Genomic DNA, 23,507 nt, shown 5'->3' on the forward strand with positions numbered 1-23,507 from the left:
TAGAGTATTAAGTAGCCTGCCCACGGTCACATGTATAATATGTGATAGAGCCAGATTTTCAACTTAGTCTGAAACCAAAGCCCATGCTCTTGATCCTTGTATCATATCACCTCTCCCCAAAGCAGACAAATAACACTAATTTTGTTGAAAACGTTAAACACATCACAGACATGCAGCACCACCAATGTAGACTTTCAAAGATTACCACAAGCTGGCCCTATCAGCCTTATAGATACACTAATCAGGCATCCATTTTAAGTCTCTCCTACACTGCTGCAGTTCCCGTACTATTCTTCTGACCTGCATACTTCCTACTACCTAGAATGCATTCCCACAGCACCCTCACTATCAAAAACATAAATTCGACAGGGCCTAGGGTTCAATTCCAACAATCTCCAGAGCTTTCTCCCATACCATACTCTCACTGATTATGCTATTCTCAGAATTCTGAATTCACTAATTAACTACATCCTGGCTTTTTACCACGAGGTCACACTGTCACTTTTACAAAACTATTTTTTCAACGGATAATTATAAAATACAAAATTACTCAAAGTCATATTACCTAGAAGTTAACTAATGGCTAATACACAATTCTGTGTATTTCCTTCAATGTTTCTATATAGTTTAAAACAGAAAAACTGCATAATTTGTATTGTTATTCTTTTCACTTTGTATTGTTACTCTTTTATGATTATTTCCCATTTTACTGCTAATTTTTCTTTTTAAAAATTTTTTAGGCCAGGCGCGGTGGCTCACGCTTGTAATCCCAGCACTTTGGGAGGCCAAGGCGGGCGGATCACGAGGTCAGGAGATCGACACCACGGTGAAACCCCGTCTCTACTAAAAAATACAAAAAAAAATTAGCCGGGCGCGGTGGCGGGCGCCTGTAGTCCCAGCTACTCGGAGGCTGAGGCAGGAGAATGGCGTGAACCCGGGAGGCGGAGCTTGCAGTGAGCCGAGATTGCGCCACGGCACTCCAGCCCGGGCGACAGAGCAAGACTCTGTCTCAAAAAAAAAAAAAAAAAAAAAAAAAAAAAATTTTTTTTAAATTTTTTAGAGACAGGGTCTTACTCTGTGGCCTAGGCTGGAGTGCAGTGGCATGATCACAGCTCACTGCAGCCTCAATCTCCCCAGCTCAAGCAATCCTCCCACCTCAGCCTTCCAAGTAGCTGGAACCACAGGCAGGTGCCACCACACCTGGCTAATTTTTAAAAATTATCTGTAGAGATGGGATCTCCCTGTGCGGATCAGGCTGGTCTCGAACTCCTGGCCTCAAATGATTCTCCCACCACAGCCTCCCAAAGTGCTGGGATTACCGGTATGAGCCACTGCACCCAACTCATTAATTCTTCATAAAGATAATTTTAATTAGTGACATGATAATCATCATATAGATATAATTGTTCATTCTCTTTTTTTTTTTTGAGACAGAGTTTTGCTCTTGTTGCCCAGGCTGGATGCAATGTGCGATCTTGGCTCACCGCAATCTCTGCCTCCCAGGTTCAAGCAATTCTCCTGCCTCAGCCTCCCGAGTAGCCGGGATTACAGGCATGTACCACCACGCCCAACTAATTTTGTATTTTTAGTAGAGATGGGGTTTCTCCATGTCAGTCAGGCTGGTCTTCAATTCCTGACCTCAGGTGATCCACCCGCCTCAGCCTCCCAAAGTGCTGGGATTACAGGCATGAGCCACCGCACCCAGCCTCATTCTCTTATTGAAACTTTATCAAATAACACTTCCTAAAAAAGAGTCATAAAAGCAGAATTACTAAACCAAAGGGTAGAAAGGTTATACTGCTTTACATGACACATGAGGAGCAGAAGCCCCTGAGTACTATCTCTGGTCAAATATTCTTTAAATCTTTGCAAATGTAATTCATAATAAATAGTATTACTGCTTTACATGTACACTGCATTGTTAACCAGTGAGTTTGAACATTTTTTCATGTTCACAAGATAAGCTATTTAAATTTTAAGTTTTGTTCGTGATCCATTCAAATTAGCCCATTTTCCTAACAGACTTTGCTCTGTCGCCCAGGCTGGAGTGCAGTGGCGCAATCTCAGCTCACTGCAAGCTCCGCCTCCTGGGTTCATGTCATTCTCCTGCTTCAGCCTCCCAAGCAGCTGGCGCCCACTACCACGCCTGGCTAATTTTTGCATTTTTTAGTAGAGACAGGGTTTTACCATGTTGGCCAGGTTGGTCTCAAACTCCTGACCTCAGGTGATCCACCTGCCTCGGCCTCCCAAAGTGCTGGGATTATAGGTGAGCCACCACACCTGGCTGAGTTTTTTTTTTTTTTTTTTTAATTATTGCCATTGACTCTGCTGTATCTGTCAAAAACTTTTTTCTCTGGTGTATCATAAATAACTTTTAAAACAAGCTGTATATCAACATGAGGCATTTTTTTTTATGTAAGATAATCAGGGAAGGGACACATATTTATACCAGTGCTGCTAGAACTACTCAAAACACTTTTAGAATCCATTTTTTAAATTCCTCTCCAAAATGATACTTAAATATGATAAAACAAATGTTGTCCTTTATTTATGTAATCACAGTTGACCCCTGAACAACACAGATTCGAACTGCAAGTGTCCACTTACAGGTGGTTTTTTTTTCTAAGAGATGGGGTCTTGTTCTGTCATCCAGGCTGGAGTACAGTGGCATGATTATAGCTCACTGCAACCTCTAACTCCTGGACTCAAGCAATCCTCTCACCTCGGCACACACCACCACGCCTGGCTGATGTTTAAATTTTTTGTAGAAACAGGGTCTTGCTATGCTGCCCAGGCTGGTCTCAAACTCCTGGCTTCAAGTGGTCTTCCTGCTTTGGCCTCCCAAAGTGTTGATTACAGGTGGGAGCCGCCATGCCCAGCCCGTGGATTTTTTTCAATAAACATGTTAGAAAAATTTTTGGAGATTTGTGACAATTTGAAACACTTGCAGACAAACTGAGTAGCCTAGACATGTCAAAAAAAAAAAAACCCAAAAAATGTATGTCATGAATTTTTAAGATATATAGATAGACACAAGTCTATTTTGTCATTTACTACTATAAAATGTACACAAATTATAAAGTTAAAATTTATCAAAACATACACACACACTTACAGGCCATACTTAGCGTCATTCACAGTCAAGAGAAATGTAAACAAATGTGAAGATACAGTATTAAATAATAACTGGGCCAGACGCATTGGCTCACCCCCATAATCCCACCACTTTGGGAGGCCAAGGCAGGCAGTTTGTTTAAGCCCAGGAGTTGGAGACCAGCCTGAACAACATGGCAAAACTCTGTCTCTACAAAAAATACAAAAATTAGCTGAACATGGTGGCATGTGCCTGTAATACCAGCTACTCAAGAAGCTGAGGTGAGAGGATTGCTTGAGCCAAGGAGGTAGAGGCTGTAGTGAGCCGTGATCATGCCACTGTACCCTAGCCTGGATGACAGAGCAAGATCCTGTCACAAAATAATAATAATAATAACTGCATAAAACTAACTATAGTACATACTATACACTGTAATAATTTCATAGGCACCTCTTGTTGGTACTGCAATGAGCTCAAATGTCTGCTCTAAGTATCCACTTAAAATGCCAGGTAGGCCAGGCGCAGTGGCTCACACCTGTAATCTCAGCACTCTGGGAAGCCAAGGCATGCAGATCACTTGAGGTCAGGAGCTCGAGACCAACGTGATTAAACCCCGTCTCTACTGAAAATACAAAATTTAGCTGGGCGTGGTGGTGCATGCCTGTAATCACAGCTACTCGGTGGGCTGAGGCAGGAGAATCACTTGAACTCAGGAGGCGGAGGCTGCAGTGAGCTGACATCACGCCATTGCACTTCAGCCTGGGTGACAGAGTGAGACTCTGTCTCCAAAAAAAAAAAAAGCCACGTAATGCTAATCATCTCCTCATAAGCAGTTTATGTCTCCAGGAAATTGCCTATCACAGTAAAAATGGATCTCTTGCAGTTCCCTCCTATTTTTCACTGGGTTTAGTGCAATACTGTAAATCTTGAATAACATCATGGGACCCATACAAAGTGCTGCTAGGCATGCTGGAAGTGCTCCCAACGAGCACAGAATAGTCATGATACTTCAAGAAAAAGCTGAACTGCTTGATATGTACCATAGACTGAGGTCTGCAGCTGCAATTGTCTGCCATTTCAGACAGACAACATAAACTTAGTGATTGATACACACAGTACAGTACTGTAAATATATGTTCTCTTTCTTGTCTTAATAGCATTTTTCTCTAGCTTACTAGAATATAGTATAAAACACACATAACGTATGTAATTATGTTTATGTTATCAATAAGGCTTCAGGTCAACAGTAGGCTATTAGTAGTTACGTTTTTGGAGAGTTAACGGTTATATATGGATTTTCAACTGTATGGGGTGGCGGGGGAGCACGGTCAGTTCCCCTAATCCTCATGTTGTTCAAGGGTCAATTGTATACTAGAAACAGCCAATAAGTTGACTACAATAAATGTTTGAGAAGATGGAACAGAGCAAGATGGATCATTGCTTCTTTCTTTTAAGATAAACCAAGGTATCGATACATGTAATAACTTATTTTTATTTTTATTTTTTTAGACGGAGTCTCGCTCTGTCGCCCAGGCTGGAGTGCTGTGGTGCGATCTCGGCTCAGTGTAAGCTCCACTTACCAGGTTCAAGCGATTCTCCTGCCTCAGCCTCCAGAGTAGCTAGGATTACAGGCGCCCGCCACCAAGCCTGGCTAATTTTTTTTGTATTTTCAGTAGAGACAGGGTTTCACCGTGTTAGCCAGGATGGTCTTGATCTCCTGACCTCATGATCTGCCCGCCTCGGCCTCCCAAAGTGCTGGGATTACAGGTGTGAGCCACCATGCTCGGCCTATTTTTTTTTTAATGTAAATTAAATATATATAAATTGTGGCCGGGCATGGTGGCTCACGCCTGTAATCCCAGTACTTTGGGAGGCCAAGGCAGGTGGATCACTTGAGGTCAAGAGTGATCCACCTCCTTTCCATGGGGAAACGCCATCTCTACTAAAAAAAAAATACAAAAAAAATTAGTTGGGCGTGGTCCCAGCTAGTTGGGAGGCTAAGGCAGGAGAGAATTGCTTGAACCCAGGAGGCAGAGGTTGCAGTGAGCCAAGATCATGGCACTGCACTCCAGCCTGGGTAACTCTGTCTCAAAAAAATAAAAATAATAATAATATATATAAATTGTAAGATATAAGTAAGTATTAAAAAACCTAATCCTGGCCGGGCATGGTGGCTCATGCCTGTAATCCTAGCACTTTGAAAGGCCAAGGTAGGAGGACCATGAGGTCAGGAGATCAAGACCATCCTGGCCAATATGGTGAAACCCCACCTCTATTAAAAATACAAAAAAAATTAGCTTGGTGTGGTGGCACATGCTTGTAGTTCCAGCTACTTGGGAGGCCGAGGCAAGAGAATCACTTGAACCTGGGAGGTGGAGGTTGCAGTGAGCTGAGACTGCGCCACTGCACTCCAGCCTGGCAACAGAGCAAGACTCCATCTCAAGAAAAAACAAAACAAAACCTAATTCTTCAAAGATAACCAGTGTTAACATGAATGTTTTCCAGATATTAAAAATCCATATATTCTATGTATTCAGGCAGGTATTTATATGTACATTTTTTCCCTTTAACAAAAATGGAATTATTATACATGCTGTCCACTGGGTGAATTCCTACTTATCCTTCAAGATTCAACTCAAATGCGAATTAAAACCTTGCTCCTGTATATTCCCACAGCTCCTTATACACGTGCTTGATATAGTATGCATCAGTGTTAACACTCTTGTTTCGATACGTCCTCTAGTGTCCATAAAAATGCACCACTCACACCTCCTCCTGTGGGGATATTACCTGACAATCCCTGCTGCTGCTCTATGAATCCAACACTGCATCCACACCAATTCCCACGAGCTGCTCCCAGTCAATGACGGAGTACAGGATACTTACACAGGCCCATTTCTTTGAGATACAGGACTCCTCTGATAGGTAACTATGGCAAGGACTCCTGTTTGGCCTTGCCTAAACTTTTTTAGAACTACACTTCAGCCGGGCATGGTGGCTCATGCCTGTAATCCCAGCACTTTGGGAGGCTGAGGTGGGTGGATCATGAGGTCAGGAGTTCGAGACCAGCCTGGACAACATGGTGAAACCCCGTCTCTACTAAAAATACAAAAAATTAGCTAGGTGTGGTGGCGGGCGCCTGTAATCTCAGCTACTTGGGAGGCTGAGGCAGGAGAATCATTTGAACCCAGGAGGTGGAGGTTGCAGTGAGCCGAGATTGTGCCATTGCACTCTAGCTCGGGAGACAGTGCAAGACTTCAACTCAAAAAAAAAGAAAAAAAAAAGATAGAACGACACTTTAGTCTAAGACTTTTCCTACCCAATCTGCCCTCCTCCCTGTTCTCATTCACAGGGGTCAGACCAGCATTATGCTCTGATAGCTCTTCCGGCTTCTAGTTCCTTCCTCATTTTCCTTCACTGAATCTTTCTCCAGTAAAGATCTTACACGGCTAATCATGTCCTGGCATCTATTCAGAGGACCCAAACCAAGTCTCCCCCATTAAAATGAACACATTTCAGAAAGGCAAGGGCTCTATTCTAATCATCTTTGTATTTTAGTATCTAGGCAGCCCAACATTTCAAAGAGTCTTCTCAACAGACTTGCTAAACAACTGCTTTCATTTCGTTGTGTATTTTTCACCAACTCACCTGTTCGGGAGCCTTTTGAGACTTCTTCCAGCAGCCATGGCAATTCAACCCACTTTAGCTGGGAAATCAACTCTAATTTTGAAACTGGAAAGTCTGCTCATAGAGAAAAGAACAGAAAATTGCTGTTTTGCATAGAATAAAGATATCCCAGCATTCATATATAGCCTCTGGTTCTCCAAGGAAGATAAAACATGCTACCAAAATACACAGACATAAATACTGGAACTTGAGACAAAAATGGGAAAAGGTATTCCACTGATGAAATAAAAATGATGCTTCGCATTTCCAATCCAATAAAGCAAAGACCTTTTCTAGAAGATACACTGCAGAAAAGCACATTTTCATAACCGGTTTTTAGGATTAGTCCTATCAGTGACTGGGTCCCCAGCCAAAACCAAGTATTTCACATAGCACTTACCTTTCAATAAAAGGGGACAAAAAGAGACCCAAGGTTAAACGCTAGGTAATGAAGAAAAGGTGTCTTTACCCAGAAATTCTAGGTTCCTGAGGTTTTCCAGTAGCACTTCCTTATATAGCTCCTTTTGAAAAGGCTCCAGCTTCTTCCACTCTCCTCTTGAAAAGTTCACAGCTACATCCTTCAATGTTATAGATTCCTAGAACACCAAACAGCTCTTTTGTATTGGATTATTCCCAAATAGAATCTAAGTACTTTTTTCTTTTGAGACAGGCTATTATTGCTCTGTCGCCCATGTTAGAGTGCAGTGGTGCTTCATGGTTCACTGCAGGCTCAACCTCCTGGGCTCAAGTGATCCTCCCACCAGTAGCTGGGACTGCAGGCACGTGCCACCATGCTTGGCTTATTTTTAAATTTTTCGTAGAGGCATGTCTCACTATGTTGCCCAGGCTGGTCTCGAACTCTTGCGCTCAAGTAATCCTCTGTCCTCTTACCTCCCAGGGCACTGGGATTACAGGCCTGAGCCACTGTGCCCAGCCTGGATAGGATATAAAGAATGGTTTTGATAGCATGCAAGTTTTTAAGAATTCCAAAGTAAGCTATGGAGCGGCTATTCATTCTATGACTGTTATAAGTGATTCAGAACAAGGGTATTATATAATCCCTGCCTCTTCCATTCAGTCTCTAGTGTTAAATACTGTAAAAGAATTATCTGGAATGTGTAACATTGATCAAGTTCACCCTAACACATCGATTTCTAGGACTAAAATATTAAATGAAGGGTATGATTTACATTCCTGAACCCTAAATTTGCAGAATTAATGTAAGCTTACTACAGGTAATAACTGTATAATAATATCTGCAACTACATTCCAAATTTTAACTTCCAATTATGAGCAGCAATTATCTTCCATCATATTCAGAGAATCTATGTACAACAACATACTCACACTTGCAATTACTTCACAATTACAAACAAGAATACTGACTCAGTAAAATACACTTTCCTTTTTTTCTTTTTTTTTTTTTTTTTGAGATAGAGTCTCACTGTGTTGCCTGGGCTGGAGTGCAGTAGCATGATCTCGGCTCACTGCAACCTCCGCCTCCCAGGTTCAAGCGATTCTCATGCCTCAGCATCTCAAGTGGCTGGGATTACAGGCATGCACCAACACGCCTGGCTAATTTTTGAAATACACTTTCTATAGCATTCTCTGCATGCTTTTTGTAAGGCAGTAGAGCCGAATGGCTATTGGTACGTGTATTACCTTCCTCTGGAAGCTGTAACAAATTACCATAAACTTGGTCACTCAAAATAAGAATTTGTTCTCTCACAGTTCTGGAGGCCAGAAGTCTGAGATCTAGGTGTTGGCAGGGCTGTGATCCCTTCAGAGGCTCTGGGGGATAATCTGTTCCTTGCCTCTTCCTGCTTCTGGTGGCTGCCACAGTTCCTTGTCTTATGGCCCTATCACTCCAAACTCTGCCTAACTCTTCACATCACCTTCTCTTTGTGTTTTCAATCTCCTCCTGCCTCTCTAGCAAGGACACTTGGGATGGCATTTAAGGCCTACCTATATAATCCAGAATAAATTCCTCATCTTGTTTTCTTTTTGTGAGACAGGGTCTCACTTTGTTACCCAGGCTAGAGTACAGTGGCACAATCATAGCTCACTGCAGCGTCAGCCTCCCAGGCTCAAGTGAAAGACTGTCTTTCCCCCTTACAGCTCTACCACCTCAGATCCTGGGTAACTGAGACCACAGGTATGTGACTGTGCCCAGCTAATTTTTAAAATTTTTTATATAGACAAGGGTCTCGCTATGTTGCCCAGACTGGTCTCGAACTTCCAGGCTCAAGCAATCCTCCCACCTCCGCCTCCCAAAGTGATGGGATTACAGGCATGAGCCACTGTACCCAGCCAAGGGTGTTCTTTATCATGTTAAGATTTAAGGACATGTATTTCTGGCTGGGCACAGTGGCTCATGCCTGTAATCACAATGCTGTGGGAGGCCAAGGGAGAGGACTGCTTGAGGTCAGGAGTTCAAGACTGGCCTGGGCAACACAGCAAGACCCCAACTCTACAAAAAATATTTTAAAATGAGCTGGGCACAGTGACGTGCGCCTGTTGTCCCAGCTACTCATGAGGCTGAGGAGGGAGGATGGCTTGAGCCCAGGACTTCGAGGTTGCAGAGAGCTATGCTTGCACCACTGCACTCCACTCCAGTCTGGATGACAGAACAAGACCCCATCTCTTAAAAAGAAAAAAAAGGAAGGCTGGGTGCAGTGGCTCACACCTGTAATCCCAGCACTTCGGGAGGCTGAGGTGGGTGGATCACCTAGGTCAGGAGTTTGAGATCAGCCTGGCCAACATGGTGAAATCCCGTCTCTACTAAAAATACAAAAATTAGCCGGGCATGGTGGCAGGAGCCTATAATCCCAGCTACTCAGGAGGCTGAGGCAGGAGAATCGCTTGAACCTGGGAGGCGGAGGCTGCGGTGAGCCGAGATCCCGCCACTGCACTCTAGCCTGGGCAACGGAGTGAAACTCTGTCTCAAGAAAAAAAAAAAAAAAAAGAAGGAGATGAACTTCTATTTCACCTAATTTTAACAGTGGTAACTGCTTGTTTCACTACAATCAGACTCATGGCATTCTGTGAACTGAAACAAAATTACAAGTGGAAAATGAGGCGTCAGTTCCTTGAAAGGGAGACTATATTTATTTTATTTTTTTAGAGATAGGGTCTTGCTCTGTTGCCCAGGCTGGAAGGCAGCAGTGGCGTGATCATAGCTCACTGCAACCCTGAACTCTTGGGCTCAAGCGATCTTCCTGCCTCAGCCTCCCAAAGTGCTGGGATTACAGGTGTAAGCCACCATGCCTAGCCTTTTATTTTTATATCTTTATACCACTCAGTAGGAGCTCGATTAAGTATTCACTTAGGAATAAAAACCATCGAAGGAAACTTACACAGGACTCAGTATTGGGACAAACAGCGACCATTTTATCCTCTTTTGAGTTCTCCTCTTGGGACACAGTAGAATCTTGAGAGACTGGATCTAGGAAAGGGGAGAAAACCAGTCCAGTCGTTCATACAGATTCCTCAGACTAAAAATCATTATATATATACACTTCTAAGTGATAAACAGGAAAAAAACTAAGTCAGTTTCTCCTACTATACTCACAACACAAAATAATTCTCCAGATATGTGGGGGTGTTTCCCCCACACCCAGCAGGCAATTCTGTGTTAGACTCCCCAGCAGGCACCAGCTGGGTGTCCTCTAATTCATTTCTAACACTATCTACCTGGAGATAGCATCAGTTCCCAAAGGTTAAGGCCTCAGTCCCACAAGACCGACCTCGACTTCAGATGCCAGTCTCATGTCTGACCCTCCAGGGCTTTTGACCAACAAGATACAAATTGGGGTTCCCATGAGCCCCTCCCTGGGTTCCAATAATTTGCTAGAGTGGCTCACATAACACTTTACTTATGTTTACTGGTTTATTGTAAAGGGTATTACAAAGGATACAGATGAACAGCCAGATGGATGAGGCACTGCATAGGGCAAGGGGCTTGCTGTTTCCATGCCATCTCTGGGTACACAGCTCTCCAGGAACTGCCACGTGGTTAGCTATCTGGAAACTCTCATGAGCTGTGTCCTTTTGGGTTTTTATGGAAGCTTCATAGACAGGCATGACTGATTAAATCAGTGGTCCTGTGATCAACTCAACCCTCAGTCCCTCTCCCCTTTGACAGGTTGGGGGTGGGGCTGAGTTCCAACCCTCTAAGCACCAGGTTGGTTCCCCTGGCAACCAGCACCCTCCCCCAATTCCAGGGTTATCTAAGGACTTTCCAAAAATCACCTCATTAACATAAACTCCAGTGTGGTTAAAAGGGGCTTATTATAAATAACAAAAAGACTGTCTTTCTCCTTTATAACTCAGGAGCTGTTTCAGGAACCACAGACAAAAGGCCAAATATTTTAACAAAAGATACTCTTACTGCTCTAATCACCCAGGAAATTACAAGGGTTCTAACAGCTCTGAGCCTCTCTGGGTAAAAAGCTCAGAAGACACAAAAAGTTGTCCCACTCTTTTAAAACAGAGAACAGCCATAGATAAGTTTCCTGTGAAAACCTAGGCATTTCCTCTTAGCTCATATAAAAATCCTTCCAAATCCTAAGCTCACGAAAACTGGTTTTCTTCTTTCTATATACCCTCAGTTTAAAAATATTTAATTAGAACAATAATGAATTTTGAAGTATCCTAATTTAAAAGATGTGGTAAGGTAAAACTGTGTATTCTTCACAGTCCTAGTACAATGCCTTGCTCAAGAGTTGCTCAAACCTGATGACTGAATGAAAGCACCAGGTTAGTCTCAAGAGTTGACTCCACCAGATTCCTTAAGACAGAGAAGAGGCATCTAATAAACTCATAGGAACTAAATGTATCCAGTACCTTCAGATTGGCCCATTCTGGGCATACTGCCTATGAGTGATCCCTGCTCCACAAGGAGCAGTAAAAAATAAATACATAAAAACCCTCGGATGTCAACAGCTCTTTTTCAAATAAGAAAAATTATTTTTTCAAATCATACTCTACCTTCTTACGAAAAGAATTTTAGGCAACTTTAGTGATTAGACAATCAATAAAAATTAAGAATTAGAATTATGCAATCAAAGAGAAAAGTAGGGTGAATTTAAGAAAACTGTTTTGTTTTTTTTTTTTGAGGAGTCGTCTCACTCTTTCACCCAGGCTGGAGTGCGGTGGCCTGATCTCGGCTCACTGCAGGCTCCGCCCCCCGGGGTTCACACCATTCTCCTGCCTCAGCCCCCCACGTAGCTGGGACTACAGGCGCCCGCCGCCTTGCCCGGCTAATTTTTTGTATTTTTAGTAGAGACGGGGTTTCACCGGGTTAGCCAGGATGGTCTCGATCTCCTGACCTCGTGATCTGCCCGCCTCGGCCTCCCAAAGTGCTGGGATTACAGGTGTGAGCCACCGCGCCCGGCCAAGAAAACTGTTATACCCTACAGAATCCTAGAAATAAATCCTTTTTTTTTTTTTTTTGAGACGGAGTTTCGCTGTTGTTGCCCAGGCTGGGGTGCAATGGCGCGATCTTGGCTCACTCCAACCACCACCTCCCGGGTTCAAGAGATTCTCCTGCCTCAGTCTCCAGAGTAGCTGGGATTACAGGCGTGCACCACCACACCTGGCTGAGTTTGTATTTTTGTAGAGACGGGGTTTCTCCATGTTGGTATGGCTGGTCTCAAACTCCTGACCTCGGGTGATCTACCCGCCTAGGCCTCCCAAAGTGCTGGGATTACAGGTGTGAGCCACCGTACCCGGCCCGAAATCAATTCTGTATTGCAGGGGCCTCCACAAAGAGGCCCTAATTTTGTAAAAGCATGACACTGCGGTGACAAATCACAGAAGAGTCAGGAAACCGAAATTTGAGATACACTAATTAGCTGCGTAATGGCAAATTAAGTGTATGCAGGTAAATACTATTTATTTCCCTATCTCAGAACTCTTCCAGAATACAAACTGTCACACATATATATCAGGAGCCCTATGGTAAATAATATGCTACAAATATTCCGAATATATTTGGAATGCAAATATTCCAAGTATTTGTAGCATATTACACTGCAAAATACAAATATTTGTATCATATTTGAGAACATGAACAGCTACAAATTTGAGAAAAAAGGCGAGCCACATTCCGTGAAAGGACTACTCACCCTAGAAGACTTTACATCAATATTTTATAATGATATCACTGTAATTCAGTTTATAGTTTATACATTCATATTCATAATACGTAATTACATACATATAATCCAGGTTTTCCTGCTCTAAGGCTGTGGAACTGCACTATAAAATAGTTACTAGCCGCATGTGGCTATTTAAACTTTAAATTTGATTTAAAAAATTCAGTTCCTTATTTGCAGTAGCTGCTTTTCATGTACTTAACCTGAATTGCAAAACAGTGCAGAAACATTTCCATTAGCAAAGACCCTGACAGCCATGCTCTAGCAACGTGCTAGTCCAAACAGTGGAACTAGACATTAGGGCCTGAGCTGGTTGATCTGCCTGTGACTCCAAACACTTTCACAGATAACTTGTGTTCTTGAAGGGGATGGGAAAGAAATTACTATTTCTTGAGCATCCACCATATATTATATCCTATCTTGTCTCACCTTTACAAGAAAACTACAAGAAAGATAAAATCCCTTTTTAACAGATAAAAATATTTACATTCTGAGAGTTTACACAACTTGCCCAAAATCACACAGTAAATGGCAGGGCTGATTCAAACCCAGTCCCAACTTCTAACCTCAGTAAATTGCTTTCTTTTGAGGAATTTACTTTCGGATTTTGAGGCAATGTCTCCCGCTTCCTCCCTCCATCTATAAATCTCACCTTCTTTTTCTTCAAGCATCTGGGTCAAATCTTCTATTAGGGTCACCACTTCCTCACTACTCTCAGGATGTTGTGACTTTACCCAAATCCTGATCTCCCCAGGCAAAATGGTCAGGAACTGCTCAAACACCAGAAGCTCTAAAATCTGTTCTTTCGTGTGAATGTCTGGTCTCAGCCACTGATTGCAGAGCTCCCAGAGTTGACTCAGAGCTTTCCTGGGTCCAGCTACTTCTGAGTAACAAAACCACCTAAACCTCTGTCTGAAAGACTCTGCATCAGCAGCATTTCCTCTTAAAATAGCTTCTTGCTCCCCAGAAGTAACCACTCTCGGGACCTCATTTTGTTCAGTCGAGGCCAGAGTTTGAGGGTCTGGTGAGATGGCTGTCATCTTGTTCAAGGGTACCACAGCTTGCACTGTGTCTCAGGGGCAGGAATCCAGTCCCTTCACACTCTAGTTGAGTATCAGTACAGTCCACCAACAGGCACTATACACAGCCAGGAATATCAAAGGTTCCAGGAATCCAGTATACAGTCCTGCAGAAACTGTCAAGAAGAAATATTAAGGCATTAAATAAGTAAAACAAACTGTTGTTAGTCCTAAAAACATCATTCTTGGTTTGGTTCAGAGAAATATATCCACACACATACCAGCAAAGGCCTAGAAAAGCCCTGCTCAATTAAAAGGATAATTTTCTTTCTTTTTTTTTTTTTTTGAGACGGAGTTTCGCTCTTGGTGCCCAGGCTGGAGTGAAGTGGTGCGATCTCGGCTCACTGCAAAATCTCTGCCCCGGCCAGGTTCCAGTGATTCTCCTGCCTCAGCCTCCCAAGTAGCTGGGATTATAGGCGCCCACGACCACGCCCGGCTAAGTTTTGTATTTTTAGTAGAGAAGGGGTTTCGCAATGTTGGCCAGGCTAGTCTCGAACTCCTGACTTCAGGCGATCCACCCACCTCAGCCTCCCAAAGTGTCAGGATTACAGGCGTGAGCCACCGTGCCCAGCCATAATTTTCTTTATAGTCAAAAGCCAGGGAGCTACTTAAGGGTTAAGGAAACAGTTGCTTTAGATTCAATACTCCTCCTAAACAAAATGTTACCAGAAAAGGTTCACAAGGGGACCCAGTCACAAAGCTATTTAACAACTCCTACCCTTTCTTAATGAAAGGGCACACATTTCTCACCAGTTGCTCAACTCAGAAGCCCAATTTAATATTTGACTTTCAAATTTCTCTTCCTCCTTACTTCTCCCATCATCGATAACCAAGTTCTGGCGATTTTATTTCCTGAGAACCTCTCCATTCTATCCCACTGAAACTGCCTAAGTACATGGTTCTTCAATCCAGTCTCACACTGTAGCCAAAAAATTCCTTCTAACCTGCAAAATATGATCTTATCATTCCCCGGCTTACAGTCCCTCACCAGCCACCAAACTGTCTCTCGATAAAGTTCAAATGCAGGGACCATGGCATCGTGATCTAGAGACACTGTCTGATGACCTCACCTCTTGAGCTCTAGCTACCCGATTGACACTACAGCCATAAATTATTATCTCCTCTTTCTCTACATACCCTCCTAGCCTTTGCACCAAGGCTATTCCCTCTCCTCGGATGTTGCTTTCTTTCTCCTACCAAACTTTTATTCGTTCTTTCAAGCCTGACTCCTTTCAACTGTCACTTCTTGTGTGATGCTCTGCTTGATCCCAAAGCACTCCTTTGCACACAGACTGCCCTGTGTTGCATGCATTCATTCATTCTACAAGTGACTGAGCAACTACAATGAGCTGGAACGGGACCAGGGGCCATGAGCTGCGGGGCCAGGCGTGGATAGGCCTGAAAGGGTCCTCACGCTCACAGAGGGTCCAGGAAATGACAATACAGCCAGAGCGGGACTACAATGCGACAAGTGAAGGATGTGACAGCCTCGCATTGCAACTACCATACCAATAACAACCCACTTCCGAGTACAGCGCCCGGCACACAGCAGCATGACGTCATTTATTCCTCTGCCAAATATTAAGCGCCCACCATGTACCTGGCGCAGTGCTGGGCACCTGGGGCTCCGCGATGACTAAGACACTCGGCTCCGTCTACAGGGAGTTTACATTGGAGGCCCGGTGAAAATGTGACGCAGCCAGAGGATCTCAACCGGAGGGAGGAAAAAAGGAGAGATTTCACCCCCCAGCGGTCCTCTGGCAATGTCTGGACACATTTTTGGTTAGCGCGACTGGGAAGAGAGGTGGTACTGTTATCTAACGGGCAGAACCAGTGACGCTGTTACACATCCTGCAATAACGGGAGAGCCTCCCCTTCACCGCCACACCACACAAACAAAACAAGGCATTATCCCGCCCAAAATGTCAACAGTGCCCAAGTGGCGCAGAGAGGAATGGAGGGAAGCCAACGGCCCCATCCCGCAGCGGAGTGCGCACCTCCCACAGAAGCAGCAGCAGCGCAGCGCACAGCCCGTTGGTAGGCTGCTCCCGGCCCCCATCCCGCCCCAGGTGAGCCCTCGGAGCCGGAGACCCGGCCACGGCCCCGAAACTCGGGGCCCGGGACGACCAATACCTGCACCAGCATCCGCAAACAGCACCAACGCCACCGCAAAGAGCTTCCAGAAGCTTGTCCCGCAGCGAGTGCGCGCGCAAGCCCGCGGAGACCACTGCGCCTGCGCAGAGGCGCTGAACCTGACTCCCCGAACGCGCTCGTGCCGCTTTCCGAAAGTCCGCGCTTTCCATAGGCTCCCACCTGCCTGTTGCGCATGGTCACTGGGAAGCGGCTAGTGGGCTCGGCTGCAGAATTATTGCTGCGCCAGAGGCTCAGAGGCCTAGCATCACATGAGGTTTGCAGATCCAGGAGGCTCCATCTCTTTAGTAACCCCAGACTTTCCCTACCCGCTCCCATCACTTCCATTCCCTGAAATCTAAGGTGGAAAAATCCACCGCAGAGGCATATTAGCGATGCATTTAATGCAAGCCATAATTAACGCCACAACTTGAGTTAAACACTCAAAACATATTAATCTTATGACTTCCACACCTGCCCCCATGGTCCACTCCACCCTCATGGCTCACCTGGATTATTGCAATAGCTTCTTGATTACACTTTACTTCTCTTGGCTATTCTCCACACCACAGCCAGACAGACGTTTTAAAAACGTCAAATTATGACCCTCCTTTGCTTAAAACCCTGCAATGGTTTCCCATTTCACTCAGAGTGAAAACCCAAGTCTTTATAGGGGCCTACAAGGCCTGATGGAATCTAGCCACCTGTAACCTCCCGCACCTCTTCCCTCACTTTCCTGCTCCAATCTTGATAGACCCCTTCCTCTTCTTCTAACCTGCCGGGTACTTCCGGCTGACCTGCTCCTTCCCTAAGTGGCCATGCGGCCTGCTCTCCCATCCCTTCAGGTCTTCTCAATGAAGCTCTCCCACTATTCCACTTAAATAGGAATCCCACCTTACTCTCGTTTCCTCTTCTAACATGCCCTATAGGTTTGTTTGTTAATTTGTTTTTTTACTACTTGTCCGCCTTCTCCACTAGAATACTAATTTCACAAGAGTAAGTATTTTTATTTCATTTGTTCTAGGTTGTGTGTTTAGGTCCTGGAACAGTACTTGGCCCATGGCAGGCACTCAATAGATATTTGTTGAGCTTATGAATGAGTATTTGCATGGATTATGGGGGGCATGGCAAAAAGGGCCGAAGAACTCCAGAAAAATTGTTCGGAGGGTTCAAATAACTGGATGATTCCTGAAGGGGTGGAGCTGGGAGGGAAAGACTAGATTCATTCTAGACTGAAGGAGCAAGGTGATTCAAGGCCCTGAGACTTTAAAAGGGCAGAGCAAGCTCAACTAAATGAATCACTCCTCCCAAAAGGAGTGGGCTTATCACAGGCAGCAAGTCAAGCTGAAGAAACAGGGCTGAGAATGGCCGGGCGCGGTGGCTCATGCTTGTAATCCCAGCACTTTGGGAGGCTGAGGCGGGTGGATCGCCTGAGGTCGGGAGTTTGAGACCAGCCTGACCCACATGGAGAAACCCCTTCGCTACTAAAAATACAAAAAATTAGCCAGGTGTGGTGGCACATGCCTATAATTCCAGCTACTCGGGAATCACTTGAACCTGGGAAGTGGAGGTTGCGGTGAGCCGAGATCAGGCTATTGCGCTTTAGCCTGGGTAACAAGAGTGAAACTCTGTCTCAAAAAAGAAACGAAACGGGCTGAGAATGAAGACAAAAGTTTTCTCAGTCCCAAGTCCCACGGCATATTCTCCTTTACCCACCTCCCCTTGGCTGGCTTTAGACACATCAGGAAGAAGCTGGAGAAAGCAAAGGAACAGGAAATGTCTATTGGCTCATTATTTTAACCAGGCAAGTCAGAGGCACTTTACTTAGTGGTTCTCAAGCTTTACTGTACTTTAGAATCACATGGTGTTCTTTATTTGAATACAAATTTTGGAACTTTCTGGCCCTCCCCACCCATCAGCTTGTTGCAGGTGATCTTGTATTTTGAGAAACACAGTACTAGTTGAAATATTCTGTAAGTAAATGACATGCTGCCTATGAATAAATTACCAAGAAAGAATGGCATCTTTTTGGAACTGGTAGTCAAACTATAACTTTTGATTAAAAGTAACCATCATGGTAAGGAGGGAGGGACTGTGCATTAGGAAGGAAGCAGGAACTACAAATCAGTTAGTTTCACTGGTAAGCAATCTGGTGGGATCTCTAAATAGGAAAACATACTTAGGAAAACTTTAAATGAGCTGTTTATTTGTTTGTTTAACTGTTCTGGCTTCAGTATGGAGAGTAGATTAGAAAGAAGTAACACCAGAGATAAAAAGACTTTGTCTTATCAAAATCCAGGTAGCATGATGGTGGCATAAAATAAAGGTGGTTTAAAAGGTGATGAAAGGCCCGGGCATGGTGGCTAACGCCTGTAATCCCAGCACTTTAGGAGGCCGAAGTGGGCGGATCACGAGGTCAGGAGATTGAGACCATCCTGGCTAACACGGTGAAACCCCATCTCTACTAAAAATACAAAACTTAGCCGGGCATGGTGGCGCCTGCCTGTAATCCCAGCTACTCAGGAGGCTGAGGCAGGAGAATCGCTTGAATCGCTTGAACCCAGGGGGGCGGAGGTTGCAGTGAGCCGAGATTGCGCCGCTGCACTCCAGCCTGGGTGACAAGAGTGAGACTTCATCTCAAAAAAAAAAAAAAAAAAAAAGAAGAAAGTAAAATCCTACAGTACATATTCTTCGTATATGATGACTTGTTTCATTCAACATTATGTCTGTGAGGTTTATCAATATTGTTGCATGTAATTATACAGTGTTTATTTTCATTGCTGCATAGTGTTCTATGACCTGTTTTTTTGTTTGTATTTTTTTGTTGTCTTTTTTTTTTTTTTTTGAGACAGAATGTCGCCCAGGCTGGAGTGCAGTGGTGTGATCTCAGCTCAGCTCACTGCAACCTCCACCTCCTGGGTTCAAGCAATTCTCCTGCCTCAGCTCCTGAGTAGCTGGGATTATAGGGGCCCACCACCACACCTGGCTAATTTTTGTGTTTTTAGTAGAGACAGGGTTTTGCCATGTTGGCCAAGCTGGTCTCAAACTCCTGACCTCAGGTGATCTGCCCACCTTGGCCTCCCAAAGTGCTGGGATTAGAGGGGTGAGCCACTGCACCTGGCCTGACCTGTTATTTATATTAACATTTCCTGTTTTTATAGACCCTTGCCCAGCCTCTGTTCCCCTATACAGAGGTGGGGAGGAAGTATGTATGAATGTTTGTGTATCTGGAGGGGAGAGTCTGTCTGATTTTCCTGTCTTCTTTCTTTTTTTCTTTTCTTTTTTTTGAAACGGAGTCTTGCTCCGTCACCCAGGCTAGAGTGCAGTGGTGCGATTTCGGCTCACTGCAACCTCTGCTCCCGGGTTCAAGCAATTCTCCTGCCACAGCCTCCCAAGTAGCTGGGATTACAGGCGCCTGCCACCGCTCCCGGCTAATTTTTGTATTTTTAGTAGAGACGGGGTTTCGCCATCTTGGCCAGGCTGGTCTCGAACTTCTGACCTTGTGATCCACCCGCCTCGGCCTCCCAAAGTACTAGGATTACAGGTGTAAGCCACTGCGCCCAGCTTCCCTGTCTTCTTTCTAGACTCACTCCCCTTTAAAGAAACTGAAGACCCAAGGTCCTGCCCACTCCTCCCCATGCCCTATTTTTTCGAAAATGAGACCCAGCGCAGGGAGGGGCTTGCCCAAGGTCACTCAACTGGTAGATTGGAAACTGACTGGCTCTGACTCGAAGGCTTTCAGGAGAAAGGAGCACATCTTCCTCATCGCTAGAGGGAGGAGGAGAGGCTGGGACTCTGATCAACGATCTAAGACAGGTGTTTTAAAACTAGTTGTTGTTTAATTGCCAAACTGTCCAAAAGAAATATTACAGATGAAAGAGGGGCATTCCTGATTGAAGTCCTGGCTTCCCCACCTAGCAGCGTTGGAGTTATCTCCTTAGGACCCTCATGGCTCTTGTGCATCCACTTTGGAGGCCTCTGAGTTCTAAAGGTTTGAGCTGCCTCAAGGACACCAAGTCCTTGCTTCCAAGTGCCTCCAGTCCTGGTTTAGCTGGGACTCCAAGGATCCCAGAGCCAGTTGAAGGTTATGATTTCCACTCTAGGGGAGCTGACCCTCTCCTGAAAAGATATAACAAACAACTCCTCCTGCCTGGCTCTGTAGAGCCACAGAGGGTGGTATGTTCCAGAAAGAAAGAAAGAAAAAAATAGCAAGCAAGTGAGCTACCAAGCTCCCATAAGGATCTACTAGAGAGAAAGGGGATGAAGACAGAGAGTGTGGGAATATGCTATAGAGTGAAGACTGAGAAACTAGGAGGAAGCACAAGTGGAGAAATTAGCCTTAAACTGCCAGAGCCAGCGTCCAGTGTTCATTGCAATAGAAGGGAAGGAGGCAAAGAAGGGGGTAGATGCAAGGGGATTTATAACTGGTATCTAACGGATCCTGCTGAGATCCACTATTGGGACCTCCCCAGAAGGGCGATAGGGGTGGGATCTGAAGTTTGATAAGAGTAGATTAGGTTTGGCCGGGCGTGGTGGCTCACACCTGTAATCCCAGCACTTTGGGAGGCCAAGGCAGGCAGATCACGAGGTCAGGAGTTCGAGACCAGCCTGGCCAACATAGTGAAACCCTGTCTCTACTAAAAATACAAAAAAAAAATTAGCCGGGCATAGTGGCACGCGCCTGTAGTCCCAGCTACTCGGGAGGCTGAAGCAGGAGAATAGCTTGAACCTGGGAGGTGGAGGTTACAGTGAGCTGAAACCACGCCATAGCACTCCAGCCTGGGTGACAGAGCTGATACTCCATCTCAAAAAAAAAAAAAAGAGTAGATTAGGTTTGAGATGGCTGCTGGGGAGAATATGAGTTGATCATAAAAACACAGAAAGATTTCCCTGCAGTGTTAAGGGCCCGTTTGAGGTTAGAAACCCCCATTTTGTGTTATATCAATATGTACATTAAATGATTTTTCTCAAGGTACACAACATAGCTCCAGAATAGGTACAGGGAAGAGGGATAGTTGAATTGATCCAAGGGATGAGGGTTGTAGCGTAAGTTTGACAGGAAGACAATGGGATAACCAGTTGAGGATGTGAGCAAAAGTTTGTTTAAAATGATTTATGATGCAGTCCAATTTAGGTAAGGAAGATGAAGATAAGAGTTAGTTAACACAAAAGAAGAAAAGAGAGCTGGGCATGGCGGCATGCGCCTATAGTCCCAGCTTCTCAGGAGGCTGATGCAGGAGGATTGCCAGAGGCCAGGAGTTCAACACCAGCCTGGGCAACATAGTGAGACTCTGTCTCTTAAAAAAAGAAAGAATGAGCCAGGTGTGGTGGCTCGTGCCTGTAATCTCAACACTTTGAGAGGCCGAGGTGGGTGGATCACTTGAGCCAGGAGTTCGAGACCAGCCTGGGCAACATAGCAAGACCCATCTCTATAAAAAATTTTAAAAAATAGCCGGGCATGGTTTTGCATGCCTGTGGTTCCAGATACTCAGGAGGCTGAGGAAGGAGGATCTCTTGAGCCCAGGAAGTTGAGACTGCAGTGAGCTCTGATTGTGCCACTGCACTCCAGCCTGGATGACAGAGTGAGACCCTGTCTCTAAAAAAAAAAAGACAAAAAAGAAAGAACGAATGAAAAAGAAGAAAGTAGAGAGATTAAAGGATAAGAGAAATCAAAGCATCAAAGCTTAATAAATAACATACTTATGGCCGGGCGCTGTGGCTCACACCTGTAATCCTAGCACTTTGGGAGGCTGAGGCAAGTGGATCACCTGAGGTCAGGAGTTCAAGACCAGCCTGGCCAACATGGCGAAATCCCATCTCTACTAAAAGTACAAAAAATTAGCCAGGTTTGGTGGCAGGCACCTGTAATCCCAGCTACTTGGGAGGCTGAGGCAGGAGAATCGCTTGAACCCGGGAGGCGGAGGTTGCAGTGAGCCAAGATCGCGCCATTGCACTCCAGCCCGGGTGACAGAGCAAGACTCTGTCTCAAAATAATAATAATAATAATGATAACAATAACAAAGTCCTTATAAAGTTAAATATGTACTTACTATATGAACCGGCAATCCCACTCCTAGGTATTTACTCATGAAAAATGAAATCATGTCCACAGAAATATCTGTCTGGAAATGCTTATGTATGTTTTATTAACACTTGCCAAAAACCGCAAATAACTCAAATGTGTAGCAACTAGTGAACAGATAAATAAATTGTCTTACATTCATACAGTGAAATACTACTCAGCAATAGAAAGGAATGAACTACTGATGAGGGAGCAGGGACCCCCCTTATGGGCCTGCAGGCCCCCCTCACACATGAAAATAAAGGAAAATCTTGAATTCCTTCAAGGGAAATTCCAGGCACTTAGCTAGCCCTGAGAAGTAAGTGAACCACTTGATAAGCAAGAAGGGGGTAATAGTAGCGTAAAACAATAGCCAAGGAAGTTAGAATCACAAGATGTTTGGTTCCCTATAGAAACTAAAGATAACATCATAACATATGTTCCTGAGTTGTTTTTCAGAAACCCAGACCCCCGCCAGACAGATCTGCTGTCTTGTAGAATTCAGATGAGGGGGAACTGAGGACTAAATTCTGACTGCTCTTGTTTGTTCTGAATTTCTTCCTGAGAGGCATAAACGAAGTCATACCCATGGGCCAGAGCTAACATTCTTTTCCGCTGATCCCAAATTTTTAGACTTTAAAAAAAAATTTTTTTTTTTTTGAGACGGAGTTTTGCTCTTGTTGCCCAGGCTGGCGTGCAATGGCACGATCTCAGCTCACCACAACCTCCGCCTCCTGGGTTCAAGCGATTCTCCTGCCTCAGCCTCCCAAGTAGCTGGGATTACAGGCATGCGCCACCACACCAAGCTAATTTTGTATTTTTAGTAGAGACGGGGTTTCTCCATGTTGGTCAGGCTGGTCTTGAACTCCTGACCTCAGGTAATCCACCTGCCTTGGCCTCCCAACGTGCTGGGATTTCAGGCGTGAGCCACCGCGCCTAGCCACTTTAAAAAAAAAAAAAATTAAAGCTTTACCTCCTTAACCAATCAGAAATCAGAAAACTTTTGAATCCACCAATGACTTCTGGGCTTCTGCTTTGAGAGGTCTCGCCTTTTTAAGTCAACTCAATGTATAGCCTCCATATATTGATTTATGATGGTGCCTGTAACTTCTGTTCCCTGCCTTTAAAAACTCTTACATATAAGCCATCCAGGGGGTTGGGTCTTAAGCATGAGCTGCTCGGTTCTCCTTGCTTGGTGCCCTGGAGATAAACACCCTCCTTTCTCCTGCTACAAACCTCAGTGTGGATGTTTGGACTTACTTGCTGGGCAAGCAGACCCAGTTTGATTTGGTAACAGATACATGCAACGATGTGGCTGA

At 44.6% G+C, this 23,507-nt stretch overlaps 1 protein-coding gene across 2 annotated transcripts in view; it reads right to left on the minus strand.

Moving 5' to 3' along the window:
• Positions 1–16,220, minus strand: part of ZNF483 (zinc finger protein 483) — a 29,315-nt gene extending 13,095 nt beyond the window's left edge. Inside the window, exons 1-5 of one of the 2 annotated variants that reach the window (XM_055271506.2) lie at positions 16,131–16,220; positions 13,571–14,113; positions 10,117–10,205; positions 7,230–7,356; positions 6,743–6,835 (exon numbers count right to left, since the gene is read on the minus strand). In XM_055271506.2, coding sequence (XP_055127481.1) covers positions 6,743–6,835; positions 7,230–7,356; positions 10,117–10,205; positions 13,571–13,958 — 697 coding nt within the window. In that variant the 5' untranslated portion in view covers positions 13,959–14,113; positions 16,131–16,220. Of the gene's footprint in view, positions 1–6,742; positions 6,836–7,229; positions 7,357–10,116; positions 10,206–13,570; positions 14,114–15,994; positions 16,111–16,130 lie in introns of those variants that run through there. The other variant, XM_063636100.1, reaches the window with a different exon arrangement.
• Between the last annotated feature and the right edge of the window lie 7,287 nt (positions 16,221–23,507).

Source organism: Symphalangus syndactylus, chromosome 3 (genome assembly GCF_028878055.3).
Source record: "Symphalangus syndactylus isolate Jambi chromosome 3, NHGRI_mSymSyn1-v2.1_pri, whole genome shotgun sequence".
In the NCBI taxonomy this organism is placed as follows: Eukaryota; Metazoa; Chordata; class Mammalia; order Primates; family Hylobatidae; genus Symphalangus; species Symphalangus syndactylus.